Raw genomic sequence first — 13,840 nt, forward strand, 5'->3', positions numbered from 1 at the left:
CCTGAGGTCTCTTGACAGGCCGGGTCTGCTCCGGTTCCGTGAACACGCTTCAGACCAGACGTCACTCCTCATGTGTTTGGTGGGGGGCCTCGGTTGTGTGGTAATGTGGTGCACTTTTAACAGTCTTCAGGGAGAAACGGCTCAGTCAGTCACAGACGAGGCTTGTTTGTGCTGGTGTGCTTCTCTGTTTATGTAATGCAAGATGTGTTAGCATGTTTGAAGCCCCTCATCAGCAGAAGCAAATGTATTTTTATTGTGCAAAAGATGAACAGAATCACCATACAGCATCATGCAGTATTAAGAGGCCGACTGCACACTGAATCAAAACCACACTGGTAGCCTTGATGCTATGATTTATTGATATAAACGTGTCAGGGTCTCTGCCCAGAAGAAGAGCTTATTGTCAAAATGTTGGCGCCACCCATAGATCAGAGCACCAAGGCTATTCGCATGTGTGCTCTTTTGAATATTTATGGAAACAGTCATACGGACCATGCAGAACAGGCACGCTCATGGAAACTCTGACAAACTTGTCTTTTCAATCCCCAGCCTCTTAAATAGTGTGTGTGTGTGTGTGTGTGTGTGTGTGTGTGTGTGTGTGTGTGTGTGTGTGTGTGTGTGTGTGTGTGTGTGTGTGTGTGTGTGTGTGTGTGTGTGTGTGTGTGTGTGTGTGTGTGTGTGTGTGTGTGTGTGTGTGTGTGTGTGTGTGTGTGTGTGTGTGTGTGTGTGTGTGTGTGTGTGTTATTTTTGTATGCAAGTGCAGTCAATTCCCCCGCTCATGTCCTTCACCCAGTGTGTTCGTGGACTCCGAACAGCAGGAATTCGGCCCAAACAGATGGTGCTTCCAGGTGGAGCAGCTTGACATCTGTAAAGGGACAGCAGTTAACAGTCTGTCTGACATACATAGACATCACTTGCTTCCAAAATTGGTGGGAGGGAGGTTGCCATGCTGTACTGGCATATATTTACAATGCTGAATATTTGAGTATTGGTATCTGCCGCTTCTCTTGCTGCTTGTTATTAATATACATCCTTAAAATTAAATCTAGTTATTAAAGTTATTTTAAGTACATTTAGCCACAATAACTACAAGCTATGACTGTCTATGCACAGAGACTATGGAGAAATTCATAATGTTTCTAGGAGCTGTCTCCAGATCTGTGTATATTGGTGTTTGTACCTCTGTCCTTGAGGTGAAGCACTCTCATTTTGAGCCCAACGCTAAACTCCTACATGAGTCTCCTATTTTATCTGTAGGACGCAGCGTTCAGCTGACAGCGCTGTCAGCCGAACTTTGGAGGAGGTTGTTCCAGGGTCTGGTTCAAAATCAGTTTAGCAGACTTCATTGTCAGTCAGCACCAGAGCCGAGAACGTCAGAGCAACCAACAGACACGAGTCACGCTGCCCTGCCTCGGGCTGTTCAGCGCCGCGCTGCCCTCTGTTTCCATGACCCCTCTCTGCTTCCATCATAGTTGGTTTTGTGGTGAGGTCATTTTGAAACAAGACTCAGTTTGTTAAGTTTACAGCCTGCAAAGCTGTTGATCTCGTTTTGCTGGAGTGAAAAAGAAGTGCAGTGATTCGATTGACAAAGCCTTTGTAGATCTGCAGCAGGGTGTTTTTCTAGGCCTTTCTCCCAGCAGACATTTTGACTCATCATAGTGGGAAAATCACAGGTTTCTAATTACATTAACAATGGTTCTATTCTATTCAAATCTCCCACTAATCCATGACAGTGTGACTGTGAGCCAGCTTGCACAATACCAGGAGCATGAAACTGAAGCAGCTCAATGGAATTCAGCTGGCATTCATTGTATTATACCTCTGCCTCTGAAAGTATAACCCCAGTCCCAAAGAAGTTTGGACATTGTGTAAAAACGGAAATAAAAACAAGATGCCGTCACTTGCAAATGAACTGCGTTTGCTGACAACAGTTTTCCAAAGTGTTCCTGAGCTCATGTATAAATAATCTTTAGACAATCATGTGTTTGCAAAATGGCGAACCTCCCTCCATCCTTGCTTGTGACGACTTAGTCTTTCCAGGATGCCCCTTTCATACCCAATCATGATACTATCACCTGTTACCAATGAACCTGTTTACCTGTGGAATGATCCAACCGGTGTTTTTGGAGCGTTCCACATCTTTCCCAGTCTTTAGTTGCTCTTGTCCCAAAACGTGTTTCTGCATCAAATTTAGAGAAGCAGATATTTGCAAAAATCGATGAAGCTGACAAGGTCAAACATTAAATATATTGTCTTTGCTCTTTAGCAAATTATCACATTCTGTTTTATTTGTTTTGCACCGGCTTTTTTGGAATCGTATCATATGACTGTCACGACTTTCAAGGACATAAATCCAAATGGAGGCAACCTGCTTTGGACTCATTGTAAAGTAACAGAAATTAAATTCAGTGTGTGTACTACAGACTGATGCAAGATTTCGCAATTGCATACAGTGTATGAACTGACGTAGGTATAGTTCAGTGAGTCACTTGGTGGCTGCATTGTTAGTGTTGTTTTTGTTCCACAGTATTAGTGTCCCTTTTCACTCATTCATGCTGTGATACAAGAGAATTTCAACTGGAAAGTGCTTCGCTAGATCACTAAATGCAACTATGGTCCAGCATGAGTGATAATGAGGAGGATTTCTTGGCATTCCTTCTTCATCTTCCTCTGTGTTGTCTTTACTAATGGTTAATGCCACTGTCACCAGAAATAGGAAGGAGCCAAAGCTGGCTGATGTGTTACACTTGATCTCCATCCAGACATGAACCTCATTGCATAAATATGTTAGCATGTCAGAATAAGAGCCAGAGCCACGTTTATGTTGGCCACAACATCAGTCTTAAGTGGGTGGACCTGGCAACATTTCTGTATCAATTCCTAGCTGCACAAGTCTGAATTAAATGCCATCAGATTAAAGTAGAGGTTGCTGCAGCTCAAGGTTAATCGCACAGGAACTTAATGCATGTTTTCATCCCCTGCTTAGGATAAAATGTAAGATCTGACCTGCCGTCTCCCTCCTTATCTTCTCTTTCACTTCATGCCTATTGCCTGAATGAATAAATGAGTAGCTTTATATAAAGCATGTGAGCAAATAGGACGTAAGCCAACATAACATGCTGCCATTCAGTACTTGTGCTCTGTCATGCTTTATAAAGTACAGGCAAAAGAATTCTCCGCCTAATGATAAATGATGAATTTGAGGAGAAAAAGTGCACCCTGAGGCTCTAAATGGTCATGAAAATAAGTTTGAAATCCATTCATAGACATGAGGAAAAAAGAAGTCTTCACAGTTTTCATCGTCACAGTTTTCCAGCCTTGATCGCGTCCCCTCACACATTAGGTGCCGAATATTACAGGAACATTATTGCTCTTTTCATAAATGTCCTGTCATGTCTGAACGAAGGAACATTAACATAAAAGACACCTACGTGCGAATGATACAAAAGCATTGCTTTAACAGACACCTGAAGACTGCAATGTGACATATTCCACGTCTGAGGGGGGCTTTTGATGAAGGTGTCCACTGGGCTTCAGGACCGCAACACCTGGACTGGGGCAGGTGTATAAGTCGGCTTTAAGTGTAAACAAATCAAACCAGATTCGCACATGGAAGCTTGGACTCATTGTCTGGACTCTAACCATGTCTCTCGTCTCTCTTGTCCCTCACAGCGGAGCCCCTCCCCCTCATGGACCTGTGCAGACGGGTAGCTCGACTGGCTCTGGGAAGAGAGCGCATCCATCACATCGACACACTGCCACTGCCACAGACTCTCAAGAACTACCTCCAGTACCAGTGACCATGCACACACGCACACACACACACACGGATGGGAAGAAACTGAGGCTCGTTCTTATGGTAACCAGCCTCCAAGCTGAGGATGAAGATGATGACACTGACTATGAGCAGGTGGTGAAGACGACGCTGCAAGGATTTTTTTTTCTTGGTTTCTTCCATCTCTGCAATCCCATTTCCCGCCAATCACATGTATACAAGTCAAAGTTCATGTTCTCAGCTCGAAAGGCCTTACAAGCTGTGGTTTTGGCCCGGCGTCTGCTCCGCACAGGCTCCGTGGACGCCTCCTCGGAAACATATTGGCATTTATATTTATACTCCCAACATCACAGCAGGCTCTGTTGAGATGCAACAAACCCTCCAAGCACAGGAGACAGACAGGGAGACAGACAGGGAGACAGACAGGGAGAGACCACACACAGTTCTATTTTTGATAGTGCACAGTGCAGCACACATGGATTACATGTATATGTTGTGTGTGTCTGTGTGTGGAGTGTGCAGAAACAAAGCCCTAACTGACTGTAGTGAGAACACAACTCGCTGACGAGCAGTAAGTTACCACCTACAGGCTGAAAACACAGCAGCTCCTGCCTGGTTTGAGCTTCTCTCTCTCTTCCTCCCCTTCTGTCTCTTCATCACTCTGAAGGCATCATCATTTGTTGGTTGGCTTTGCAACACCTGTGACGCGGATAGAGATTGATCTGAAGTTGAAGTCTGTGTCTTTGACTGTTAATGTGGCTGCTCTGAGACAGTGTAGACACACACACACACACACACACACACACACACACACACACACACACACACACACACATAAAAAAAAGCACATGGCACTTCTGTTATATCAGAAGACTCTTCTTCCCCCCCTACCCAAAGTTTTAAATGCTGCTTTTCTATCTTTTTCTTCCACCGTCTTACCCTCGTGGGTTTTTATCCCTGATTTCCTTTGAAAATTATGGTCTTATGATGAGATTTTTTTTTTTAAGGTTCCTTTTTTTTTCCAATGGATTTTGAGATTAAAGTCTTGCAGGCATATGTGGAAGAATGTGCTGCCATGAGAATCTTTTTAAATGTGAATAAGAATAAACTCAGCTGAACTTGCGTCGCCTCCGTGCTTTTTGAGTGTCGTCATTCTCCGGACAGTCGGGGTTTTGATCCGAAGTTGTGCTTAATCGACCATTCACTAAGCCCACCCCTGAACAGTGTTTGTCCAATAGCAACAGTAACTAGGCGCAGCAGGCCTGTGGAACACCATCGCTGTCTTGCTGAGTGAAATGCATGATGGTTAATGGTTTTGTTCGACTTTCTCTGTAAACTCGGCTGGGTGAGACATGGAAATCTCACAAGACGTGTGCAGTTTTGAGGGATAGGTTTTTCCTCCATGAGCTGCAGAAGTGAAATGCTTGAAGGGAAACTGCTTGGATCAAGCTGAGCGCTCATTGGGACTTTTTACCCCCTGCTATGAAGGAAACTTTCCACTGACACGTCCATTTGTCCTAATTATTCCAATTATGTTCCTAATTATTCACAAGAACAGTAACATATTTAATTAGTGACTTAATTAGTGACTATTAGTGAACACTAACTGCATGTAAGCAACACAGTAAAAACAAATGGAATGGTCAAAGGCAGTGTTGAACTAGTTCAAAGCTCAGTTCACCGTTCCAAAAATGAACTAGTTCATAGTCCTTTTTTTCCCCATTTGTTGCTGCAAGCTATTATTTTTCAAAAATTATTGCCACAGCCCAGATAGAACCACAGACAGCAATTATTTTAGCAGTTTTAACCCTGTAACTATGTGTCAGAACATACCTTGAAAGGTTAGCTGGGTGCTTCAGTTCAATGTGCCCTTTCAGGGTTGCTGTAGATGTGACTGAAGTGCGGATTTTGTTTTTGAAAGCCGGCGGGCAAAGTTTGCACAGAAATGTAAGATTTTTCCCATCCTCACCGACCTTGTCATAAAACTCGTTAAAATGATCACACGGCGCCTCCATGCTGCTTTTTGTTTTGATGACGCATGCGGCGGTGCGACACTGGTGGCTGGTGTTGCCAGACTGGGTGTTTTTTCCGCTTCATATTAAGGCCTGTTTACGGTGTGTTTTCGCCTGGAAGGCTCTATAGAAATCTGGCGCCCTACTTAATGAAGTTAAACTGAGAGAGCGTGCCGTTCACAGACACCAGAATGAACCAGTTCACAGTAACGTTCATCAGGCAGTAATACAGTACGTTCAGTTCACGTTCGCCCAAAATATGAACGAGTTCATGAACTATCGTTCAGTGAACACGTTCAGGCAAAACACTGGTCAAAGGTGTCATGCTGAGTGATTCACAACATCATCTCAAGTCACTGTTGGCAGCCTTTGAGCAACACATTGAATTAAATAATTCTCTCTGTTCTGAAGGTTTCTTTATTTGTGATGCATTTGAAAGGAAATGTTCCAACACTAGCCTGTTAAACTTGGCCAACTCGTGCTGCATCCACAATGCCTGCAGGAACTGAAAGCTTGCTTGACTACGTTTTCACAGATGAGCTTCACCCCTGCCTGCACTGCAGCTTTTCCTCAGGCTGGATATTTTGAACGTGGCTCCGCACCAGTAAGAAAATGAAATCATTCCAAATACAAAGCACTTCACCATTCATCCGCCTGTATCGCTTAATGCCTCGCTGATTACATCCGTGCTCTCACCTAATGCTACTTAGCTAGATGTTTGTCTGAGTTACATAACCTTTGAAGCCACAACTAAGTAGGTGCGCTCCGGTACATAAAGAAATAGCACAAGGCCACTGAACGAGATTTACCTTTTGTGGTTCTTCACACGATGCAGTCACGCAGCATTTGGAAATGAGGTCCCAAAAAACTATGAAGTATTCAAACTGACATATACTTTTATACCAGCTGCTATAACAAAACACAATGATCAGCAAACTGCATCAGCGGCAAAGACTGTGCTCAGGGCATCCCCAGTAATAGGTGGTTATGCTGTTTACATGCAGTGTTCAACCCCCCTGCATTGGTCTGTTTAAAAAATGAGTAATGAGTCACATTAATTTGTAGTGAGGAGTCAGATGTTACTTTATCAATTGATGATGTCAATAATGCAAATAACAGAGGTCCGCTGGGACAGGAAGTCCTTTGCTGCTGTCAGAGCCTCAGATGCTGGTGTTGGTGTGCAGTCAACATGAGCTGGCTCTAAACCACATTCCCCATCCCAGGGCAGGCTCTGAACATAACAAAGCCTGTTGTGTGATCAAAGTTCAGCTCAGCATGGCTTTGCCTGGCACCACCAACAGAAAATCCATTAATGCTGCGCAGCAGAGAACAGCCTGTGTAGATAATATCATAATCGCACTGAGAGCATCTGACCGGCACTAACGCTCACAACTGATGGACATGGAATGCTTTAATAATGATGACATAAATGCGTCTATTGAACAAGATGGACTTTGATTAGGATAACTGGCTGAACGCAGTGCTCCAGTACGCATGTTCATTAACGCTTTGACAGCAAAATAAAGACAAAAAGACACTAAAGTCACATTACAGAGACGACATCTGCCATAAGCTCCAGTCTGCTGCTGATTGATCCCCCATGTGTCTGCCTCAGCATATAGTGCTGTTCAATAATGCAGGGAGCAGCAGCCCCTTAAAGGATTATTGAACGAGCCTGAAAGTTAATGCTGATGACTTGTTTGATCTGGTTAAAAGTGACTCGGCTTTGCTAGATCCATATTTAGCTCTCTCTTGACAGTGAGGCTTCACTTCGATTCATCTCGCTGTCTTTTCCTCTGCCTCCTTTCCTCCACCACACTCTGCCAACTTTCTCTTCCGTCTCCCTTTTACTCCACCCAGGCTATTTAAATCCTCCCATCCCCGTTTTCCTCTCTCAAAAGGCATATTTACTATCGTAGAGCTTTATCTTCTGCCTCACCTGCTTTGACTGAAGGTAAAAAGTGTGTGTTTCAGCCATGAGAATAATTGTCCATCTCTGTCTCATCTTGTCTCTGCTCTTCTCTGCCCTCTTGCCTCCTTCCCCCTCTGTATGCATACATGTTATACATATGCATATATGGAGAGCGGCAGAGTGAGCTGAGGAAGAGATGGATGGTTGGAGGCCGGTTGTCTGCTGCAGAAACAAGCCGCAGATCCATAATTTATGAAGGAAAAAATTCCACGCCTGTTTTGCTTGGTTACGTTTGAGATTCCTCCTTGCTCTTGGTTCTCTCCTGCAGATCACACATGGAGATGTCTTCAGAGGACAAAAATCCTAGAAGTGAGGGATATTTCTTTGACCTACTTCAGGAATTTGTCCACAGTCACAGATAAGGATGTGGCTGCACTGCATTTATGTTCAATCTATGTTCAGAACCAACATCAAAGATGCATTATCTGTTCCGCTGTAGTTGACTTTTTGGGGTTGGGATTGAGTTTCAGAAGAAGAAAAAACACTCCCAATTGAAATGAAGTTAAAAACAAAATTACACAAATTGTGCAGATAAGAACGTACACTTTTGGGTTATTGGATTTTCCTATAATAATGGTAATTTAGCAAAAAGTAGAATTTCTACATAAACTCTGTATTGCAGCCCTACTTGAAATCACTTATCTTTGACTGATTTTCAGTTTAAGTGTGTATTTAGGATAATATTAACTGTAAATTAAGATACATGTTACTTTTTTTTAACATGCACAAAAATAGCCCAGATTATTGTCTGCAGGTATTTCTTTCAACTGCATACTGCCCCAACAACTTCCAGCAAGAAGGCAGGGCAGCTTGTTGTCGTGTAGTCTGAAAGGCAGGACCCGGGGCAAGAAACACAGTGCACAGTGGTGTAAGGCAACTGAGATCAGTGTGTCAACATTTTTATGAACTCCTCTCTTCTCCCTTCTCTCAGCTGGACTGTTCATTCAGAGAGACTTGAGGAGGAAAATGGACTTGAAAGTATAAAAGTGAGGGGTGACAAACAGAAGATTTTGGATCCGTCCCCAGTGGAAATTCCACCTTTGCAATATTCCCACCCCCACAAATCTGTCCTGGGAACACAGAATTAATTAACTGAAAGCAACACACAGACTGTTGCAGAATTCATTGGGAATGTTTTATTTTTCAACATACTGAAACTTACTGAGTGCCATCATATCAATTTTGAAGATCTTCCACATTTCATGAGCATTATATACGCATAATATTTTGAGCTTCCTCTATTAATGCCTTGATTCATTGTTAAGTTGATAAAATATCAGAAATCGTGAAAATGCTCGTCACAATTTGCCAAAGCCCAAGTTGACATATTTAAAGAGCTTGTTCTGTGATAGGAGTCTCATTCAGTTTAATATTATAGCAAAAAAAAGAAACAAATATAAACAAACGAAACATTAATTTTCATGTAAAAGATAAAACAAACTGTCAGATACAGTCAAATATAAGGGAGAATGAATGCTGCCATTAAATTCAATATAATTCCAAATCTCCTCAAAGGTGTACATTTTGTTGCACTTGTTTATTCATTGACAATGTGACGAGAGCTTCATTTAAAGCACACTCACCTCTCAACCTTTTTTTAAGTAATAGTGTAATTTGGCCACTGGAGGCAGCGGCAAGCACACATCTGGTTTTAGCCATGCTAGCAGAGCTTTGTCTTGACAGCTAATACACAGACAACCATTAAATCTGGGATGAATCGTCCTGACTGTGGAGATCCTCTGACTTTTCAACTTTAAATTTCAATTTGTCCACAATTTTGGTTAATGATTAAAAAATACTAACATTTCAATCAGCCTCTATTGCACTAAAGCTAATTAGCACATGTTAGCATTCTAAGATACTAAGCTAAGATGATGAACATGTTTAACATTACACCAGCTTAACATTAAAATGGTACATGATTTTATGGCCAACAAGAATTGAATTCTTGTTCATATACAGTCGTCCTCAAAATTATTCATACCCTTGCTAATTCTTGTGATTTTTTAATTTAGTGACGAAATATTAAATTTTTTTTAAGTTTGTGTATCAGTTATATGTGAACAACAATTGAACGAATGACAACAATATACAATTTATGAAAATATTCATTTCAGGGGTATTTTATTGATGGATTCCCAAAAAATGCCATGTTCAAAATTATTCATACCCCTGACAATATTTCAACAAAAATGTACCAAATGTGGTAATCTTTGTCCAGTAGTTACTTTAAGGTGTCACAATGGAATAAAACCCTTTAACATTGTTGACCAAATGTTAAACACTGATTTAAAAACAAAAAAAACCCATCCTTCCAGAAGAGTATAAATAGGGGAAAAGTGCTCAGGTCATTCCCAATTTCTGGTCATCATGGTCAAGAAGAAGGAGCTCAGCGAGGACCTACGTCACCGTCTTGTATGTGCCTACAGTGAAGGAAAGGGTTATAAGGCCATTTCCAAGCAGTATGATGTCCCTGTGTCAACCGTCCAGAGCATCATCAACAAGCACAAGAGGTTCAACACTGTTAAAAACCTCAGTGGGCGTGGCAGAAAGCTTAAGGTGTCCTCTAAACTTGCCAGGAAAATCTGCCGAGAGGTCAACAACAACCCACAGACCACAACCAAGGCCCTAATTGAAATGCTTGACCAGGCAGGGACACAGGTGTCACGGTCCACCATCGAGCAAGTTTTGCACAGAGGAGGTCTCCATGGACGTACACCTCGGAAGACGCCGTTGCTCAGGAAGAAACATCTGGAAGCTCGCCTGGCCTTCTGAAGCAAGATCCCAGCTTTTGGTCAACCATCCTGTGGTCTGACGAGACAATGTTGGGAGTTATTTGGCCATATGGATACTCAGTATGTCTGGAGAAAGAAAGGAGAAGCCTACAGACCGAAGAACACTGTGCCCACTGTCAAGTATGGTGGTGGGAACATAATGCTATGGGGATGTTTCTCCTCCAGTGGCACAGGGAATCTCGTCAAGGTCCAAGGAACCATGAAAAAGGAAGATTACATCAGGATCCTTGATGAAAATGTGAAGGAATCTGCTGAGAGACTCCAGCTTGGCCACAACTGGACGTTCCAGCAAGACAATGATCCTAAACACACTGCCAAGGTAGTGAAGGAATGGTTCAAAGACAATGATGTCAACGTCCTAGAATGGCCAGTCAAAGTCCTGACCTGAACCCCATTGACAACTTGTGGCATCACTTGACGACCAGAGTGATGGCTAGGAAACCGACCAATCTGACCCAGCTTGAGGCTTTCGCCAAGGAAGAGTGGGCCAACATCCCACAGGAGACATGCAGGAAGCTTGTGGACACGTACAAGAATCGTCTAGAAGCAGTCATAAAGAACAAAGGCTATGCGATTGACTATTAAAGAAAGACAAAGGACGAGGGTATGAATAAATTTGAACATGGCATTTTTTGGGAATCCATCAATAAAATACCTCTGAAATAAAGATTTGTTTGAATTTTGTATTGTTGTCATTCTTTCAATTGTTGGTCACTTATAACTGGTACACAAACTTGAAAAATTGCATTCATTTCATCACTACATTAAAAAAATCACAAGAATTAGCAAGGGTATGAATAATTTTGAGGACGACTGTATATAGTATATTGATTCAACCGGGGCTAATTTTTGTTACAGATTCTTAATTAGCTGTTTAGTCTTAACAAACAAATGGCCACTGTTTTTGCTTGAGAGCTGCACAACAGTTATTTTGCTTTGATCAAGTCTATTAATCGTTTCAGTTCTAGATTCAGCCTTAAATAACAGCTTGGCCTCAGTGACTGCCCACTCTCCACTCAGCTATCAGACCACAGTGCTTAACTGTCTTTAAATGCTATCTGAACACAATGTTCCTCCGGCTGGAACACTGTGTTGATAACTGGAGGAAAAGTAAAGGGAAAATGAACAAAGAGCGAGCCGGGCTGAGGGAGGCAGCGTGCTGTGGGGTAGCAGAGAGTGAAAATGGGGCAACAAAGGTGGAAAAAGAAAGGCAATGGTGGAACAAGTGAAGAAAGGAGGGCTATTTTCAGCTGCACTACTTATTTTCTCAATGCCTGTGTGGAGATAATGACATATATGCTTTTTATTATTGAATATATGGAAGGAAGCTTCAGAGGTACACAAATATAATATTCAGCGACAGAAACCTCATCACGAGGGCTTTTTATGCTCTGTAAACAGCGGCTCAATGAGCATGTAAACGACCAGAACCCTGACTTCTAATTTCAGCAGCACTAGTTTCAAATGCTACCTGGGTACCTTTACAGTCTGTGTGAAGGTATGCATGAGTCATAGCCTTATCTCTCTGTTGCACACACACACTCACAGTAGGGGAACTCAGTGTGAATCCCAATCATAACAGTATGGTGCCTTTTCTTATCCATCCTTCATCTTTATTCTGTCTCTCTCCCCTCTGCCATCAGTGTCTCCCTCCGTACATCCTCAACTTTCTTATATCTGAATTTTTCCCGTTGAATAAAAGTAAGGAAATTGCAAGAGCAGTGCCTCTTTTTTAGCTGTAAGGTGTGAATGAGATGTAAAACAAGCTGGTATGAATTTCCTATTGAGTGTGCTTGTTAATAATTTCACAGGGTTTTAGTCGGACCTCCTGCCTGCTATCTCAACCTTTCCAAATGTCACCCGCTGCCTGTCAGGCAAAAAAACAAACCACTTTACTGCAAGGGTGCATCTAAAATTAGTAGTAACATATCCCTGCGAACACACACACCTAGGTTAATTACTGGCCATCGCCTACAGGCAATATTACTGACTCTCAACTGTGTCTCAAATTTGGGTATTTAAATATTGAGGTTTTGTGTGTGTGCACATTGGCAGTTCCATCAAACCGCCTGGCTGAGAGGATGACCTCATAATCTCATCAGAGCAACACACACAGCAGCCACTGTTGTCACTGACTCAATGCCAAAAGTTTTTTTTTTTTTCTTTTTTTTTTTAATCCTCCATATCCATGCACACACTCTGTGTGACGTCAGTGTGCAGTGTACAATGTCATCTGTGCCTGCTGGCCTGTTCTCTTTCCTCAGCATTGTGCCCCCTACACCTTTTGTATATACACAACCAGCCTATAACAGGCAGGATCTGGTGTTCATGACCCTCGATACTGTTATCCTGGTTTTGATGAAATATTACAATAAAATCAACATGTGTCTATTTTAACATAAGCACTCCCAGATGTCCCTGATGGTTGCGTTTTAACAGAAAAGCCTCTTGTTCACTGGATCCTGATGGATGGTGGTGATGCAGCAACATGCCGTTGTGCAAGTTGTCATGTTAGTTTAGGTTTGACTTGACTGAACAACGCAATGGGAGCTCCATAGAAATCATATTTTTTAACCTATTAGTGTTAAAAATTGCTAAAATACAAAATCAATTGGTCCCCTGCTCCCCTATCTGAATATCAAGTGACCCCACATGAGGCCTCGAATCAAAACTGATGAACTGATCCAGATGGCTCCAGTATTTGCTACTTTACTGCTGCCACCTTTTGATCTTTTGCAGTTACTGCAACAATATGGCTTATTCTGTGTGTGTGTGTGTGTGTGTGTGTGTGTGTGTGTGTGTGTGTGTGTGTGTGTGTGTGTGTGTGTGTGTGTGTGTGTGTGTGTGTGTGTTTGGATCTGTGGCTAAGGTTGAGATTCGGTTATTCTCCAGGAAGTAAATGTAAGTCAATGTCATTTCCCCACGAGGGACATAAATAAATTGGTGTGTGTGAGAGAGAGGGAACTGAAAATCTGTGGAAGGGGAGTTTTTAAAGGGATTTTCCAGTGATTAAGCATTGCACTTCAATAAAGTTGGGGAATCACATGAGATCTTTAAAATTCAATAATTAGGGTTTTTGCATCAATTAAAACTAAGGTAGGTGATGTATTTTAGAAGCATTTTTGGTACAGCTGTGGAAATTATCAAATAAATTAGAAATCAATAACAATAAATCAAATGATCTGACACTTAAAAAGAAAGAAAGAAATCCTGTATCTGTGTCACAGGCTTCTAATAAACTCATTTCATTCTGAATGAAATGATTGGATGGCCTACTTGCAGGTGC

The 13,840-nt window shown here is 42.1% G+C and overlaps 1 protein-coding gene across 3 annotated transcripts in view; it reads left to right on the top strand.

The window, feature by feature from the left end:
* The window catches only part of LOC139336929 (SPRY domain-containing SOCS box protein 4-like), a 39,410-nt gene extending 34,513 nt beyond the window's left edge, over positions 1-4,897 (top strand). For all 3 annotated transcript variants that reach the window (XM_070971242.1, XM_070971243.1, XM_070971244.1), the window contains exon 3: positions 3,673-4,897. In XM_070971242.1, coding sequence (XP_070827343.1) covers positions 3,673-3,800 — 128 coding nt within the window. In that variant the 3' untranslated portion in view covers positions 3,801-4,897. The remainder of the gene's footprint in view (positions 1-3,672) is intronic.
* Positions 4,898-13,840: the final 8,943 nt, after the last annotated feature.

This window comes from Chaetodon trifascialis, chromosome 9 (assembly GCF_039877785.1).
Source record: "Chaetodon trifascialis isolate fChaTrf1 chromosome 9, fChaTrf1.hap1, whole genome shotgun sequence".
NCBI classification, from domain to species: Eukaryota; Metazoa; Chordata; class Actinopteri; order Chaetodontiformes; family Chaetodontidae; genus Chaetodon; species Chaetodon trifascialis.